The sequence below is a fragment of the Dipodomys merriami genome, unplaced genomic scaffold (assembly GCF_024711535.1).
Source record: "Dipodomys merriami isolate MVZ:Mamm:240054 unplaced genomic scaffold, mDipMer1.0.p SCAF_1, whole genome shotgun sequence".
Classification (NCBI taxonomy): Eukaryota; Metazoa; Chordata; class Mammalia; order Rodentia; family Heteromyidae; genus Dipodomys; species Dipodomys merriami.
The window spans coordinates 125,328,522-125,343,931 of NW_027202270.1; the positions used below are offsets into that span (position 1 = coordinate 125,328,522).

Sequence of the window (15,410 nt, forward strand, 5' to 3'; positions counted from 1 at the left end):
CAAATTCGATGGAAGAATTAAGTGGTCTTGGCTTCATTGAAACTCACCTCAGTTCTTCCTGTCCTGCCTGTGAAAGTACAAACATCATCACACCCACTTGGACCCTTTATCAACAGGCAATACTTGCTGCTCTTGAGACAGAAACCAGCACCTGGGCGCAGGTAGCTTCCGACTGATCTCTCCAAGGACATCATATAAGAGCCAGTTCCTAACATTCTGATCCATGAGAAAAACACTCCACCAGGTGCTTTTGTGAAGGTGGGAGCCCATAGTGGGTAAGATCTTTCTTGGTCTGAGAAAAGTGTCTGCTCTAGAAAGGATGTCTCATAGACTGTAGAGTACAAAAGGAGCCACAGGGTGGCCACTTCATTCCTCTCAGCTAATTATGATCCAGGACCTGGTGCTGGACATTGGCAGTTATGCTCTGAAGGAAGTTGGAACAGAACCAAAATGACTGTCTTCCGAGGGCCTAAGGAAGGCATGCCAGAATTGCTCAGCACTACTGGAGACAGATCCAAATCAGACTGCCGAGAGCCTTTGCGTGATGATGGGCACTGCCTAGATGTTGTGTTTCTTCAGCCAATATCTGTCTACTACTCCAGTCTATTTTGTTCAGAAAGTCAGAGAGCCCCTTTCACCTGCATACGGAGATGACCTGGGCAAGAGATAGCCCATATCTCCTCTACTCCTATCTCAGACCCCTACTCTTACATAGAGCTCAGGTTTAGCAGTGCTGGAGCGCTCTTTCTTTAGGCAGAAATCTCATTCACCAGAAGCATTCAGAAGTTTCTCCTGAACTGAAGTTGGTGACACTTCCACTAGGATGTTCACATGCTGACTGAAAAGGATATTCTGTATTGCTAATCTGCCCTGTATCCCTATCAGCCTCTCTTCTCTGACTGAACAGTTTTCTTGACATACTTAGACTCCTAATAAAGCTGTTTCATCCTTGGTGCCTTCTCTTCCCCACTTGGTTGTATTGTGTAGTTGTCTGCATCTGTGATTGCTTTCATGGCCTGTCAGCTGAGATCAGGAAGATTGCAGTTTGAGGCTAGCCCAGGCAGAAAGTTCACAGGACTCTTTCTAACCTATAACTAGATGCGTGCACCTGACATCCTAAGCTATATGGGAGGCTGAGATTGGGAGGATTGCAGTTCCCAGATAGCCCAGTCTGCAAGACTCCATCTCCATTGAGGGAAGGAAACTGGACATGGTGGTGCTTGCCTGTGATCCCAGCAATGACAGCAAGCCTAAAGTAGGCAGATCTGTGATCATGTATGTGCCTAGTGGGAAGCAACACCCTGTCTCAAAGTTGCTCTCAAAGCAGCAGCTTTCTTCAAGCCTGCTAACAGTTCTACTCTGCAACATTATATTAGTTTGCCACTTGTCTAATGGGAATCATAAAAGTGAGGGCAGGCATCTATTTGTAAAATATTGATTTTTCCCTTTTTGTATATATGCTCAGCCATATTGTGATGGTCTTTTAAAAATATAGAAAATAGAAAATACATTAAATAGACAAGCCTCTAAACTAAATACACAGTGAAAAACAGGACTAGAGGTGTTGCTCAGTGGTGGAGTACCTGTTTAGCAAGCATGAGACTCTGAATTCAAACCCTAATACCACACAGGCACAAATGTTGGTCATGGACTTCTTGACCACCAAATAAAAGGATTGGGAAAATTAAATAGTGCTAAAGACTAGGCATAGAGTTCATTATAGTAGAGCATTTGCTGAATCCCTGGATTCAGTTCTCAGCACTATATACATAAACACAAAACAGAAACAACTGATTTTTTCTTGGTGTACTAAGGTTTGAATTCAGCTCATGCTTGCTAGACAGGCCCTTTTACCACTTATGCCACACCACTAAGCAAAAATGCAACTTTTCATCCTACCCATGCCTGAGCCAGAAGGATCCCAAGTCCAACCTGGACAACTTAGTGAGACATCAAAAACTGGAACAGGGCTGAGGATTATCTTGGGGGTAGAGTGCTTACCTAGTACGCACAAGGTCCTGGGTTAATTTTTAGTAATATGCACACACACAGAAGAAAAAAGAATCAAATATGTGTGATATTCTAGATAGAAAAAATAGAAGTCCAGCATCCGCTGTTGGGAAGATACTGGCTTGGTATAGTATAATACTTATATCCTCGTGTTCAGGTCACAAAAATTGTTGGCAGGGCTGGCCCCTTTAAGACTCAGAGTCTGAAGTGATCTAGTAGCTAGAGTCATAATGACAATACTCTTGAGTAATTGTTAGAAATGTAGTCCTTACCTGTCTGGACCAGACTTTCTAAGGAACAGAGCCTATCTCAGTTTGGTTGGTGAGACTGTATGTAGATGGGGTTTATACACCTTAAAAATCTACATGTTCCTGCTCTAGATAAGTGACTAGTGATATTTATTTGGGGCTCTTCTGTCTTGAGGGGAGCATAGAAGGGTAATTTTATTGAAATGATGTTTTATGTATTCAGGGTATAATTTTACTTTAAAAAATTTTTTTGATAATTTCATTGATATGAGGTTTTATGTATTCAGTCCTATTTGTAAATTTTAGAGAATGGAAGGGAAAAGAGACTGGCCCAGTAACACCTTTGAAGCCTATTGTTAGTATAAATTCATTTGCTGAAAATAATGTCTGTGGCCTAAATAGAGATATTACTTTGGGTCTGTGTTCAGGTTTTTCATGAATCCAAGATTCATGGGCAGTCAGTGATGTGGACTTGAGATGCAAACAGATACGAACTTGAAAATCTGGAAGCAGAGTGGTAGTGCAGCCCGCCAGTATGTGGGCTATGCATATACAGCATCACACATAAGCCCTTCTGCATAGATTATTCTTTGTTCTTCTAAGGAAAGGAGCCAAACTGATTGGTATCTGTCACTGCAGGAGATGAGATGCTGTTTTGGAAATGGACATACTAGTGGACCTTGAAACCCTAAATTTTGAGTCTGGGATTCCAGAGGAAGAACGTTTCTGGCTGTATTTGCATAGCCGTTCTCGGGGACTGATAATTGAGGCCTGTGCTCATGCAATCTTCCTCTGCAAACTATTACGTCAGTTGAGGTAAGCTAGGTCTTCAAGTTCAGGGAGATGACAAGAATCTCATTGCTGAGGACCTAAGTGACTTAACCCTTTTTATACTGGAGGATAAATTTGTCAGGAGAATTGTGTTCCTACCTTTCCAACCCAGAGTGAATGCTCTTGGGTAAAGGGACCAGCAAAATTACACAAACGTCTCTTAGCCTTCACTGAAACATAGATTAGTAATGATTTTCTTTTCTTTTCTTTTGGAGGGGGGCCTGAACTCTGGGCCTGGGCGCTGTCTCTCAGCTCTTCAGTTCAAAGCTAGGGCTCTATCTATCACTAGAGCCACAGCACCACTTCGGCTTTTTCTGCTTATGCAGTGCTGAGGAATTGAACCCAGGGCCTCATGCATGCGGGGCAATCACTCTACCACTGAGCCACCTTCCCACCTACCACTGAGCCTAGTAATGATTTCCTTTAAGTAGGTGTACTGATAAGTGATCATTTGTTTAGTTATTCGTGCATTAGGACTACAAGCTTATCTAACGACAATATATCTCTAATCTATTGGGTCAGTTTCTGCCAGGCATTGATGGCCTTTAATCACAGATACTAAGGTGTCTGAGATCTGAGACCATGGTTCAAAGCCAGCGCATGCAGGAGAGTCTAAGGGATTCAAATCTTCATTTAACCACTAAAAACCCAGAAACAGAAGTGTGGTTCAAGTTGTAGAAAACTAGTTTTGAGCAAAACAGCTTAAGGACAGCACCCATGCCCTGAATTCAAGCCCCAGGATCAGCACACAAAAAAGTTACTTTTCTCCTTTCCCATATCACTTAACACACACAAGCACACACATGAATGCATGTGTGCATGCATGCATTTCTTTCTTTTAGGCTTAACCTAACAGTGGGCTGCTCCATAGGAATAAAAGCCATCTGAAACATAAATCCAGAGACTGTTGCTATCCCTGAAGCCAAATGACTTGAATGAAACTAGGAATACTAATTTACAGATAGGTTCTTAGTCTAATCTTGGTATCTTATGTCACACTATGATGTAGTTTCAACACTTAAATGGATGTATGTGATCTATGTACCTTGAATTAGGCTTATGGATTTGTAACTTAAGATCTGTCCTAGAATATGTCATATTCTCATTCAGTTTATCTTTCTCTGAAATTTGATTAACTTAGGTTGTAGGACCAGATTGGAATTGACCATATTTATAGGTACACCTATACCCAAGAATGCAATCTACTCAATAGTTTGCTGATTGATTTAATAATTAGGATGTATATATATTGGTTGTAGCCTAGATGACTAATAAGAAACCATCATATGCAACTTCTAGGACGCATTTTATATTTAGGAGGATCAAGCACTAAAAGAAAGTGTTTTCTTTTCTTTTTTTTTTCTTGCCAGTCTTGGGACTTGCACTCAGGGCCTGGGCACTCTCCCTGAGCTTCTTTTTGCTCAAGGCTAGCACTCTACCACTACAGCCATAGTGCCACTTCCAGCTTTTTCCATTTACGTGGAACGGAACCTAGGGCTTATGTTTGCTAGGCAAGCACTCGACCACTAAGCCACATTCCCACCCGTTGCATTTTCTTTTCAACCAGGAGAGAAACTTGTGACACCAGAGAACAAGAGATCATAGGCTCCTACAAAAGATAAGGGCAAACTCCACAAGGGAATATATAAATACAAGCCTAGGGAAGACACATGCAGAAAAAGTTGGAGAGGGCACTCTAATCTCCAGCTGAGCTGACTGGCGAAGTCCTTTCCCCATACAAAGCCAGTAAATAAAGATTTGTAGAAACATAGGCCAGAAGAGGGTTAGTTGGTTGGGTTGCTCTTGTTTTACTGGTACTAGGGATTGAACTCAGGGCCTGATGCTTTAGCAGCTGCTTTTAGCTTGTTTTTCAGATACAATCTTACACACTCACTTTAGCTGGGCTAACCTGGAACAGTGACCCTCCTACCTCTACCACCTGAGTAACTGGAATTGCAGGTGTGTATCACCACATCTGGCCAGGGAGTGGTTGGTTATATTCAAGTGCTGAAAGAAAAACTGCCATATATGCCAAAACCACCTTGAAAAAAAATCAAGAAGAGAAACAAAACAAAAAACAAAAATAAAAAGGAAACTGACCTACTCAGATAAAAACCAAGAGCTCTATTGAATTTGGCTTCTGACAAATGCTAAAAAGAGATCTTAAAGTGAAATGAAAGCAGGTGCTGATGGCTCATGCCTGTAATCCTAGCTACCCAGAAGGTTGAGATGTAGGGATTGTGGTTCAAAGCTAGCCTGGGGAGGAAAGTCAGTGAGATACTTAACCTGCAGTTAACCACCAAAAATACCAAAAGTGGTTCAAGTGGTAGAGCAGTAACCTTGAGCAAAAATGCTTAGGGACAGCTCTCAGACCCTGAATTCAAGCCTAGGACTAGTACACACGTAAACAAACTGAAACAATGTTAGATAGCAATGAAAATATACAAAATATAAATAGAATCATAGGTAAATCTACACTATAAAGAATGGAGAATGACTCACTTTAAACTCTATTTTAAAATACAAAAATATGTGATATATGACATCAATAACAAAGGGGTGAAAGATGTAAAGGAATAGAGTTCTTCTGTGTGATTGAAATAAAGCTATAAATAAATAAATAAAGTTTAAGATAGGTAACTATAGCCATAAGATTTTTAATGTTCCCTATGATAACCATAAAGAAAATAATTATGGAAAAATACTAATAAAAATATAAGGGGATCAGTACTCAGGAAGTTGAGCTCTGAGGATTGTGGTTCGAAGCCAGCCTGGACAGAAGAGTCTATGAGACTCATCTCCAATTAACCACCAGAAAACTGCAAGTGGCATTGTGGCTCAAAGTGGCAGAACATCTATCTACATTTCTTTTTTGGTCAGTCGTAGGACTTGAACTCAGTGACTAAGCACTGTCCCTGAGCTCTTTCGTTCAAGGCTAGTGCTCTACCACTACATCTATATCTATATCTATATCTATATATATCTACCTCTCTATCTATCCATCTATCTTACTGGACCAAACATCACAGAACACCACCAAACATAAAGGAAGATAGCTAGAGAACAAAAGAAAGTACAACTACAAGACATACAGAAAGCAATAAACAAATTGGCAAAAGTAACTCCTTCCTGACAAATAATTACTTTATCATTAAAAAATTATTGCCGGGGGCTGGGAAGGTGGCTCAGTGGTAGAGCGCTTGCCTTGCATGCCTGAGGCCCTGGGTTCGATTCCTCAGCACCACATAAGCAAAAAGAAAAAAGCCGGAAGTGGCGCTGTGGCTCAAGTGGTAGAGTGCTAGCCTTGAGCTGAAGAGCTGAGGGACAGCGCCCAGGCCCAGAGTTCAAGCCCCACGACCGGACCCAAAAAAAAAAAAAAAAAAATTATTGCCGGAGGCTGGGAAGGTGGCTCAGTGGTAGAGTGCTTGCCTTGCATGCATGAGACCCTCGGTTCAATTCCTCAGTGCCACATAAGCAGAAAAAGCTGGGAGTGGCACTGTGGCTCAAGTGGTAGAGCGCTAGCCTTGAGCTGAAGAGCTGAGGGACAGTGCCCAGGCCCAGAGTTCAGGCCCCACAGCCAAAAAACAAACAAACAAAAATTATTGCCGGGCACCAGTGGCTCATGTCTATAATCCTAGCTATAATCCTAGCTACTCAAGAGGCTGAGATCTGAGGATCACAGTTCAAAGCTAGCCCAAGCAGAAAAGTCTGTGAGACCCTTAACTCCAGTAAACTACTTAGAAAAAGCCAGAAGTGGCACTGTGGCTCTAGTGGTAGAGTGCTAGCCTTGAGTACAAAGAGGCTCAGGGATAGCACCCAGGCCCTGCCAGGACCAGCAAAACAAAACAAAAATGAAAATGAGTGCTGGGAATGTGGCTTAGTGTAGAGTGCTTGCCTAGCACACATGAAGCCCCGGATTCCATTCCTTAGTACCATATAAAGAGAAAAAGCAGGAAGTGGGGCTGTTGCTCAAGTGGTAGAGTGCTAGCCTTGGCAGGGACAGCGCCCAGCCCCATGACCAACCAAAAAAAAAAAAATGTAAATGATTAATTTCTCCAATCAAAACACAGAATGGCTGACTGGATTAAAAAATCCAATTATAGGGGGTGTGGGGGGAGGATGGGATGGGAAGGGGAAACAAAGGAGGAGGCTACAACGCTTGATAAGAAATGTACTCATGGAGCCGGGCGCTGGTGGCTCACGCCTGTAATCCTAGCTACTCAGGAGGCTGAGATCTGAGGATCGCGGTTCAAAGCCAACCCGGGCAGGAAAGACTGCGAGACTCCTATCTCCAATAAACCACCAGAAAACCGGAAGTGGCGCTGTAGCTCAAGTGGTAGAGCGCTCGCCTTGAGCTGAAGAGCTGAGGGACAGCGCCCAGGCCCAGAGTTCAAGCCCCACGACCGACCAAAAAAAAAAAAAAAAAAAAAAAAAAAAGAAATGTACTCATGGGGCTAGGAAGGTGGCTCAGTGGTAGAGCCCTTGCCTTGCATGCATGAGGCCCTGGGTTCAATTCCTCAGCACCACATAAGCAAAAAGAAAAAAGCCAGAAGTGGCACTGTGGCTCAAGTGGTAGAGTGCTAGCCTTGAGCTGAAGAGCTGAGGGACAGCGCCCAGGCCCAGAGTTCAGGCCCCACGACTAGACCCCCCCCCAAAAAAAAAAAAAGAAATGTACTCATTATCTTGCCCGTGTAATTATAACCCCTCTGTACAGTATTTTCACAATAAAAAAATCCAATTATATACTGTCTACTAGAGACTCAGTTTAGATCTAAGGACAAGACTAAAAAAGGATAGAAAAAGATATTTCATGCAAATGGCAAGCAAAAGAGAGCAGGTGTGTTTCATACTTGTTTCATGTAACACTTGAAGATAAAATAGTGATATAAAAATGATTGTTTTGTCAGTAAGGTATAACATATATGCTCTTAACATTACTGAATTATAGGAAGCAAATATTGATCTAATTGAATATACTCAATAATAATAGGTAATTCAACATTTGAATAGACTGTTAGGAGGTGTGGTCTGGTGGGAGAAGGGCACTGGGGGACATGTCTTTGAAGGTCATCTCTTACCCTGTCCTTTTCCACCTTTCTCTCTGATTCCTGATCACCATGAGGTCAAGAGTGTCCTCCAAGGGGCTGGGAAGTTGGCTCAATGGTAGAGCACTTGCATCGCATGCATGAGGACCTGGGTTCAATTCCTCAGCACCGTATAAGCAAAAATTGCCTGAAGTGGCACTGTGGCTCAAGTGGTAGGGTGCTAGCCTTGAGCTGAAGAGCTGAGGGACAGTGCCCAGGACTAGAATTCAGGCCCCACAACCGGAAAACAAAACAAAGCAAAACTGTGTCCTCCAGGTACAAACCTTGCTATGATGTTTAGTTCTGCCACTGGCCCAAAGTAATGGAATCATACAACCATGGACTAAAATTTCTGCAACAGTGAGCCGAAATAAATCATTGCCTTACTTTTGTAAAACAGACAAACAACTCCCCCCTCCCAGCATTTTGTCACAGCACACAAAAATAATAAAATGATCAAGTGGACTAAAATCCTAAAATGCAAGGATAGTTCAACTTAGAAAATCAATCAATGAGGGCTGGGAAGGTGGCTCAGTGGTAGAGTGCTTGCCTTGCATGCATGAGGCCTTGGGTTCGATTCCTTAGCACCACATAAGCAAAAAGAAAAAAGCCAGAAGTGGTGCTGTGGCTCAAGTGGTAGAGCGCTATCCTTGAGCTGAAGAGCTGAGGGACAGCACCCAGGCCCAGAGTTCAGGTCCCACAACCAGACCTCCTCCCCCCCCCCAAAAAAAAAGAAAATCAATCAATGTAATAATATGTTACATTAACAAAACAAAAGAGAGAAATCACATTTCAGTTAATGTATAAAAAGCATTTGACAAGCTGAACACTGGTGGCTTATGCTTGTTTTCCTAGCTACTCTGGAGATGGCAGTTTGAAGCCAGCCCAGACAGGAATATATCTGTGAGGCTTTTATCACCAATTAAACTCCCCCACTTCCCCGCCCCCGCAGCCAAAACAAGCCAGAAGTGGAGCTGTGGTTCACATAGTAGAGACTAGCCTTCAGTAAAAAATTAGCTCAGGATAGCACCAAGGCCCTGAATTTAAGCCCCAGGACCAGCGCACACACACTACACACACACACACACACACACACACACACACACACACACACACACACACACACACACGCACGCACGCACGCACACACACACAAGCAGTATTTGACAAAAGTCAAACTGTCTCTTATGATGAGAACACTCAACAAACAGGAATAATGGGAAATTACCTCACTAGAATAAAGGCCTTAAATAAAAAGTTCAAACTAACATCACACGCAGTGGCAAAAAACTGAAAGCTGCACACCAGGCACCAGTGGCTCAACCCTGTGACCCTAGCTACTTAGGAGGCTGAGATCTGAGGACTGTGGTTCAGAGCCAGCCCAGGCAGGAAAGTCCGTGAGACAATAAACAACCACAAAACTGGAAGTGGCACTGTCGCTCAAATGGTAGAGCGCTCTCGTTGAGCTGAAGAGCTGAGGGACAGCGCCCAGGCCAAGAGTTCAAGCCCCATGACTGAAAAAACAAAAGAAAAAACACCAAAAACTGAAAGTTTCCATTCAACTCAGTACTTAAACTCAGCAATTAAACAAGACAAAAAATAAATACATCCAAACTGAAAAAGGAATAGTGAATAGTCAATGCTCTCTTCTCACAATGACATGATGTTATATATAGAAACCCTAAAGACTACACAAAAATTAGAACTGGAAAACATTCATCCAACCTGAAGGACATAGGACACTGGCATTCAATAGTTGGACCTATGTATTCAACAATGACTTGTCTGAAAACAAATCCAGCTGGGGGTGTAGCTTAGTGGTAGACGCATGCTTGAAAGATGAGTGGAGAAAGGAGGAGAAGGAAAGATATTTTTATTTCATTTTAGTATCAAACAACAAAATTCATAGTAATAAACTTAAGGCAATGAAAGATGTGCACTGACAACTACAAAAAAATTAAGAAGACAGAAATGAATGGAAAGACATCTCCTGTTGATGGATTAGAAAACTTAATGTTAAAATGTTCATACTAGCTGGGAGCCAGTAGCTTACACCTGTAATCCTAGTTACTCAGTGGGCTGAGATCTGAGGATCATGGTTTAGAGCCAACTATGAGACTTATCTCCAATTAACCACCAGAAAACCAGAAATGGCTTTGTGGCTCAAGTGGTAGAGTGCTCACCTTGAGCTAAAGAGCTGAGGGACAGTACCCAGGCCCAGAGATTCAAGCCCCATGACCGACAAAAAAAAAAAAAAAAAAAAAATGGTTCAGACTACCCAAATTGGTTTACAGATTCAATGTTATCTTTACAAAAATCCAAAAATTCATATGGGCTCTGTATTCTGTAAGAATAGCCAAAGCAGGGGCTGGGAAGGTGCCTCAGTGGTAGAGTGCTTGCTTCGCATGCATGAGGCCCTGGGTTTGATTCCTCAGCACCACATAAGCAGAAAAAGCCGGAAGTGGCGCTGTGGCTCAGGTGGTAAAGCACTAGCCCTGAGCAAGAAAGCAGCTCAGGGACAATGCCCAGGCCCTGAGTCCAAGCCCCAGGAGTGGCAAATTACAATAAAAATTTTTTTAAATGTATTAAAAAAATAGCCAAATCAATCTTTTTTGTTGTTGTTGTTGTTGGTTATGGGGCTTGATTTCTGGGCCTGGGCACTGTCCTTCATCTCTTCAGCTCAAGGCTAGCACTCTACCACTTGATCCACTGCACCACTTCTGATTTTCTGAGTGGTTTATTGGAGATAAGAGTCTCACAGAATTTTCCTGCATGGGCTGGCTTTGAACCATGATCATCAGATCTCAGCTCCTGCGTAGCTAGGATTACAGGCGTGAACTACCAGTTCCTAGCAGCCAAGGCAATCTTGAGAAAGAAAAACATGGAGGTCTCATACTTCGTTTCAAAGCATAAAACCAAGCTTGGTACTTTTATAAAGATGGCTATATAGACCAATGAAAGAATAAAGAAAATCAGACCTTTACATATATAGTTAAATGATTTTCAACAAGGATGGTAAAGCTGTGCAATCGAGAAAGGATAATTTTTTCAACAAGCTTTGGGAAAACTACATGCAAACTACATGCAAACATTAACTCAAAATGGATTAAAGATGTAGGACTGTAAAAGTTCTAGAGAGAAACATGGGGTGAAGCTTCATGACTTTGGATTTGGCACTGATTTTATTAATATATCAAAAACAAGCCACAGAAGTAAAAAATACACAAATGGGACCACATGACAAGGAAACAAGAGTAAAAAGATAACCAGTGGACTGAGAAAATATTTGTGTTGATTTGTATTGAAAAAATGTCAATTTGGCAGGGTGCTGATGGCTCACACCTGTAATCCTAGCTACTCAGGAGGCTGAGATCTGAGGATCACAGTTCAAAGCCAGTCCAAGCAGATAAGTCCATGAGACTCTTATCTCCAAAAAACCACTAGAAAACCAGAAGTGGTGCTATGGCTCAAGCAGTAGAGCACTCACCTTGAGCTGAAGAGTGCAGGGACAGCGCCCAAGCCCAGAGTTCAAGCTCCACTACTGACAAAAAAAAAATGTCAATTTAAATATATATAAACATATTTATATGCCTTTTTTTTTTTTTTTGGTCCAGTCGTGTGTCCTGAACTCTAGGTCTGGGTGCTGTCCCTCAGCTGTTCAGCTCAAGGCTAGTGCTCTACCACTTAAGCCACAGTGCCACTTCTGGCTTTTTCAGCTTATGTGGTACTGAGGAATGGAACCCAGGGCCTCATGCATGCAAGGCAAGCACTCTACCACTGAGCCATGTTTCCAGTCTCAATGCATTTTATACAGTATAAAATGTATATATTAATATAATGCTATTATGTGTATAAAATATATACCATATAAAATAAATACACATTTTTTGTGTCCTAGGCCTAGAGCTTGAACTCAGGGCCTGGACACTGTCTCAGATTTTTTGTTCAAGCCATGGTTCCACTTCTGGCTTTTTGGTCGTTAACTGGAAATGAGTCTCACGGACTTTCCTGACCAGGTTGGCTTTGACCAGCTATCTTCAGATCTTAGCCTCCTGAGTAACTAGGAATACAGGTGTGAGATACCAGCGCCTGGCTTAAAAATATTTTAATGAAGTTTGGTCCCTCAAAAAGGAATGTGGGGGGGCTGGGAAGGTGGCTCAGTGGCAGAGTGCTTGCTTCACGTGCATGAGGCCCTCCTCCGCACCACATAAGCAGAAAAAGCTGGAAGTGGCGCTGTGGCTCAAGTGGTAGAGTGCTAGCCTTGAGCTGTAGAGCAGAGGGACAGCACCCGGGCCCAGAGTTCAACCCCCATGACCCCCCCCCAAAAAAAGGAATGTGTGGGCTGTCAATGTGGCTTGGTGGCAGAGTGCTTGCCTAGTAGCATGCATGAAGCCCTGGGTTCGATTCCTCAGCACCACCTAAACAGAAAAAGTTGGAAGTGGTGCTGTGACTCCAGTGGTAGAGTGCTAGCCCAGGTCCTGAGTTCAAGCACTAGGACTAGAAAGAAAAAAAAAGGAATGTGCTTTAATTTTTGGAACTCATTTAGGAAGAACATTTCATTCTCTTACAAGCTGAACAAATGACACACACTTGAAACGCCTGATCTTCAAAGTAGTATTAAGGTGCCCCCAGGCTTTCATTTGAAAATCTTACTGCCAAGAACTTGTCAAGAAGATCTACAGTATGTTTCCACATTAATTTATGTGTCTGTTCATTCTCTAGCATAAATTTGGCGAAGTATGAACTTGCCTCAGTAGAGCCGTCTGATTCTGTTAGCAGTGAACTCAGTTTGAGGGTGGGAATCATTGGAGGTGGCCGCCTTGGGAAGCAGCTGGCTTGTTCACTGCTGAAGCTTGTCCCCATCCCTGCAGAGAACCTTCGGATATCCACACGGAGGCCAGACGTCTTGGGTGAGGAGTGGGGTCTGTTAGTAAGGGAGCTTAGTTGTGCTGGTAGATGTTCACAAAGCCATTTTGAAATGGTTCCTTCAAAGGGGAATCCTTGTGTGGAGTTCTCACACTGCTTGCTCTGAGGAAAGCTAGAAAGACAGATTTTAAACTTATGCTTCGGGGCTAGGAAGGTGGGTCAGTGGTAGAGCGCTTGTCTTGAATGCCTGAGGCCCTGGGTTCGATTCCTCAATACCACATAAGCAAAAAGAAAAAAACCGTAAGTGGCACTGTGGCTCAAGTGGTAGAGCACTAGCCTTGAGGTGAAGAGCTAAGGGACAGCGACCAGGCTCAGAGTTCAGGCCCCATGACCGGACCCAAAAAAACAAAACACATTGCTCCTCCTCTTTTGTCATAAACAGAAGCTTTCCATACAGATTTCAAATTCAATCAGACCAGGTGTGGGGGGGGCGGGATGGGAAGGTGGCTCAGTGGTAGAGCGCTTGCCTTGCATGCATGAGGCCCTGGGTTCGATTCCTCAGCACCAAATAAGCAAAAAGAAAAAAGCCAGAAATGGTGCTGTGGCTCAAGTGGTAGAGCGCTAGCCTTGAGCTGAAGAGCTGAAGGACAGCGCCCAGGCCCAGAGTTCAGGCCCCACAACTGGACCCTCCCCCCCCAAAAAAGAAATCTGGTGTGTGTTAAAACAGTTGCAAATATTTGCATCAGAATATATATATATGTATACATTTAAAATAATGATTGAATTTCAAAAAACTTTTCTGTTGATTCTATGTGATAGAAATAAGAACAATGATGCTTCTAGAAAGACAGACTGAGAAGAGGCTGAAAATAACTTTCTAAGGAAGGAAATGTTTTATATATGGGTTTTGTGGAGATAAGCATTTGTCAAAGCTATTGAAATTATATATTTCTCATCCCTGTGTGGCACTGTATATGCATGCAAAAAAAAAATATATATATATAGTAGAAAAATCTCTCTGAAAGAGTGTACTGACAACTTATAGTCTTCATAGCAGGGTTATCACTTTCTTCCTATTTCTTCCCCATCAGTCATGGATGCTGTACCTACTTGTTTGTATCCTGCTATTTTTCACTTAATAAATCACTTAACATTCTTCAAAGAATGTCCTTCCACTGTCCCATGGGTGGGCTCTGAAAACATTGCCTGGGTCTCCCAGGAAGGCTGTGTGCACACCTGTCTGGCAATGCTGATAATGTGTGTGCTACACCAGGCAATGGACAGAAGGGACAGCTACTCTGCACCATTCTCCCTTTCTCTGATTTCTTAGGATTGAAAGTTGGTTTTAATGTAAAAATGACTTTAAGATTCTGTAGATGACAAAGTATGCATGTGCCATCATTTCTATAGCTAGTGGAATTTTCTTGTACATAGCTTCCAAAATTACTAGGTCAAAAAATAGATTCAGGTGTGTCAAAACATTATTGATTAATAATAAATTGTACTTAAAGTGTACAATTTGATTGCATTTTGTGCTTGTCCTAGGTCCTGACACTGTTCCTGAGCTTTTGTGCTCAAGGCTAGTGCTCCACTTCTGGCTTTTTTTGCTGGTTAATTGGATATAAGACTTACCTACTGAGCCTGGCTTTGAACCACAATCCTCAGATCTCCATCTCCTAAGTATCTAGGATTATAGGCTTGAATCACTGGTGCCTGGCTACAATTTGATATTTTGATCCAGGTGCACACCTGCACAACCAACACAATCAAGATAGTAACACACTCATCACCTCAGAATTTGCTTCTTGTCTTTCTGAGCCTGTCTCTCTAGCTCCCTGAAGCTCTTTACCAAAAAACCAGTGGCAATGGTTTCTGTCACCATAGATTAGTTTGTATTAAGTAGAATTTTATATTTTTACAAGTAACAAATCTACATCACACAAATTTTTAATATACATTTTAGTTGTTTTAACAGTATTACTTTTGAGCAGACTTTAGATAAATACACAAAAAGTTAGCACATTATAAACAAAATATACAAAGCAAAACAACCATCATTTAGATGGTCAGTAGCACGCATACAGAGGTAGTCTGGTTAGTGTTATTACTGGTACCTTGCCTATTTAACAGTTCAACAATATCAGTTATTTTGCTCCTAATTCCCCCATAGTTCTCCAAAATCAGCCTATACATGCATACAGAATGGACTTTCCTTTAAAGTTACATGCATTAAGTAGAATTGTATACTGATGGAGTCACATGGGGTTTTTGACCTGACTTCTTTCACTTTGCATAAATATTGTGAGCTATAGCTATATCCTTTAGGTATCAGTATCTTTTTAATTTCTGAATAGTATTTCATTGAATAAAT

The 15,410-nt window shown here is 42.1% G+C and overlaps 3 protein-coding genes across 12 annotated transcripts in view; 2 read left to right on the forward strand and 1 right to left on the reverse strand.

Moving 5' to 3' along the window:
- The window catches only part of Vipas39 (VPS33B interacting protein, apical-basolateral polarity regulator, spe-39 homolog), a 37,993-nt gene extending 37,024 nt beyond the window's left edge, over positions 1-969 (forward strand). For all 4 annotated transcript variants that reach the window (XM_070028848.1, XM_070028844.1, XM_070028841.1 and 1 more), the window contains exon 20: positions 1-969. In XM_070028848.1, the coding sequence (XP_069884949.1) occupies positions 1-21 (21 nt within the window). In that variant the 3' untranslated portion in view covers positions 22-969.
- The window catches only part of Noxred1 (NADP dependent oxidoreductase domain containing 1), a 23,899-nt gene continuing 8,659 nt past the window's right edge, over positions 171-15,410 (forward strand). Inside the window, exons 1-3 of one of the 6 annotated variants that reach the window (XM_070028859.1) lie at positions 171-258; positions 2,898-3,074; positions 12,896-13,083. In XM_070028859.1, coding sequence (XP_069884960.1) covers positions 2,920-3,074; positions 12,896-13,083 — 343 coding nt within the window. In that variant the 5' untranslated portion in view covers positions 171-258; positions 2,898-2,919. The other 5 variants (XM_070028860.1, XM_070028884.1, XM_070028866.1 and 2 more) reach the window with 5 other exon arrangements.
- Samd15 (sterile alpha motif domain containing 15) overlaps positions 13,173-15,410 on the reverse strand; it is a 23,913-nt gene continuing 21,675 nt past the window's right edge. The window contains exon 3 of one of the 2 annotated variants that reach the window (XM_070028823.1): positions 13,173-13,211. In XM_070028823.1, the coding sequence (XP_069884924.1) occupies positions 13,188-13,211 (24 nt within the window). In that variant the 3' untranslated portion in view covers positions 13,173-13,187. Of the gene's footprint in view, positions 13,212-14,671; positions 14,789-15,410 lie in introns of those variants that run through there. The other variant, XM_070028809.1, reaches the window with a different exon arrangement.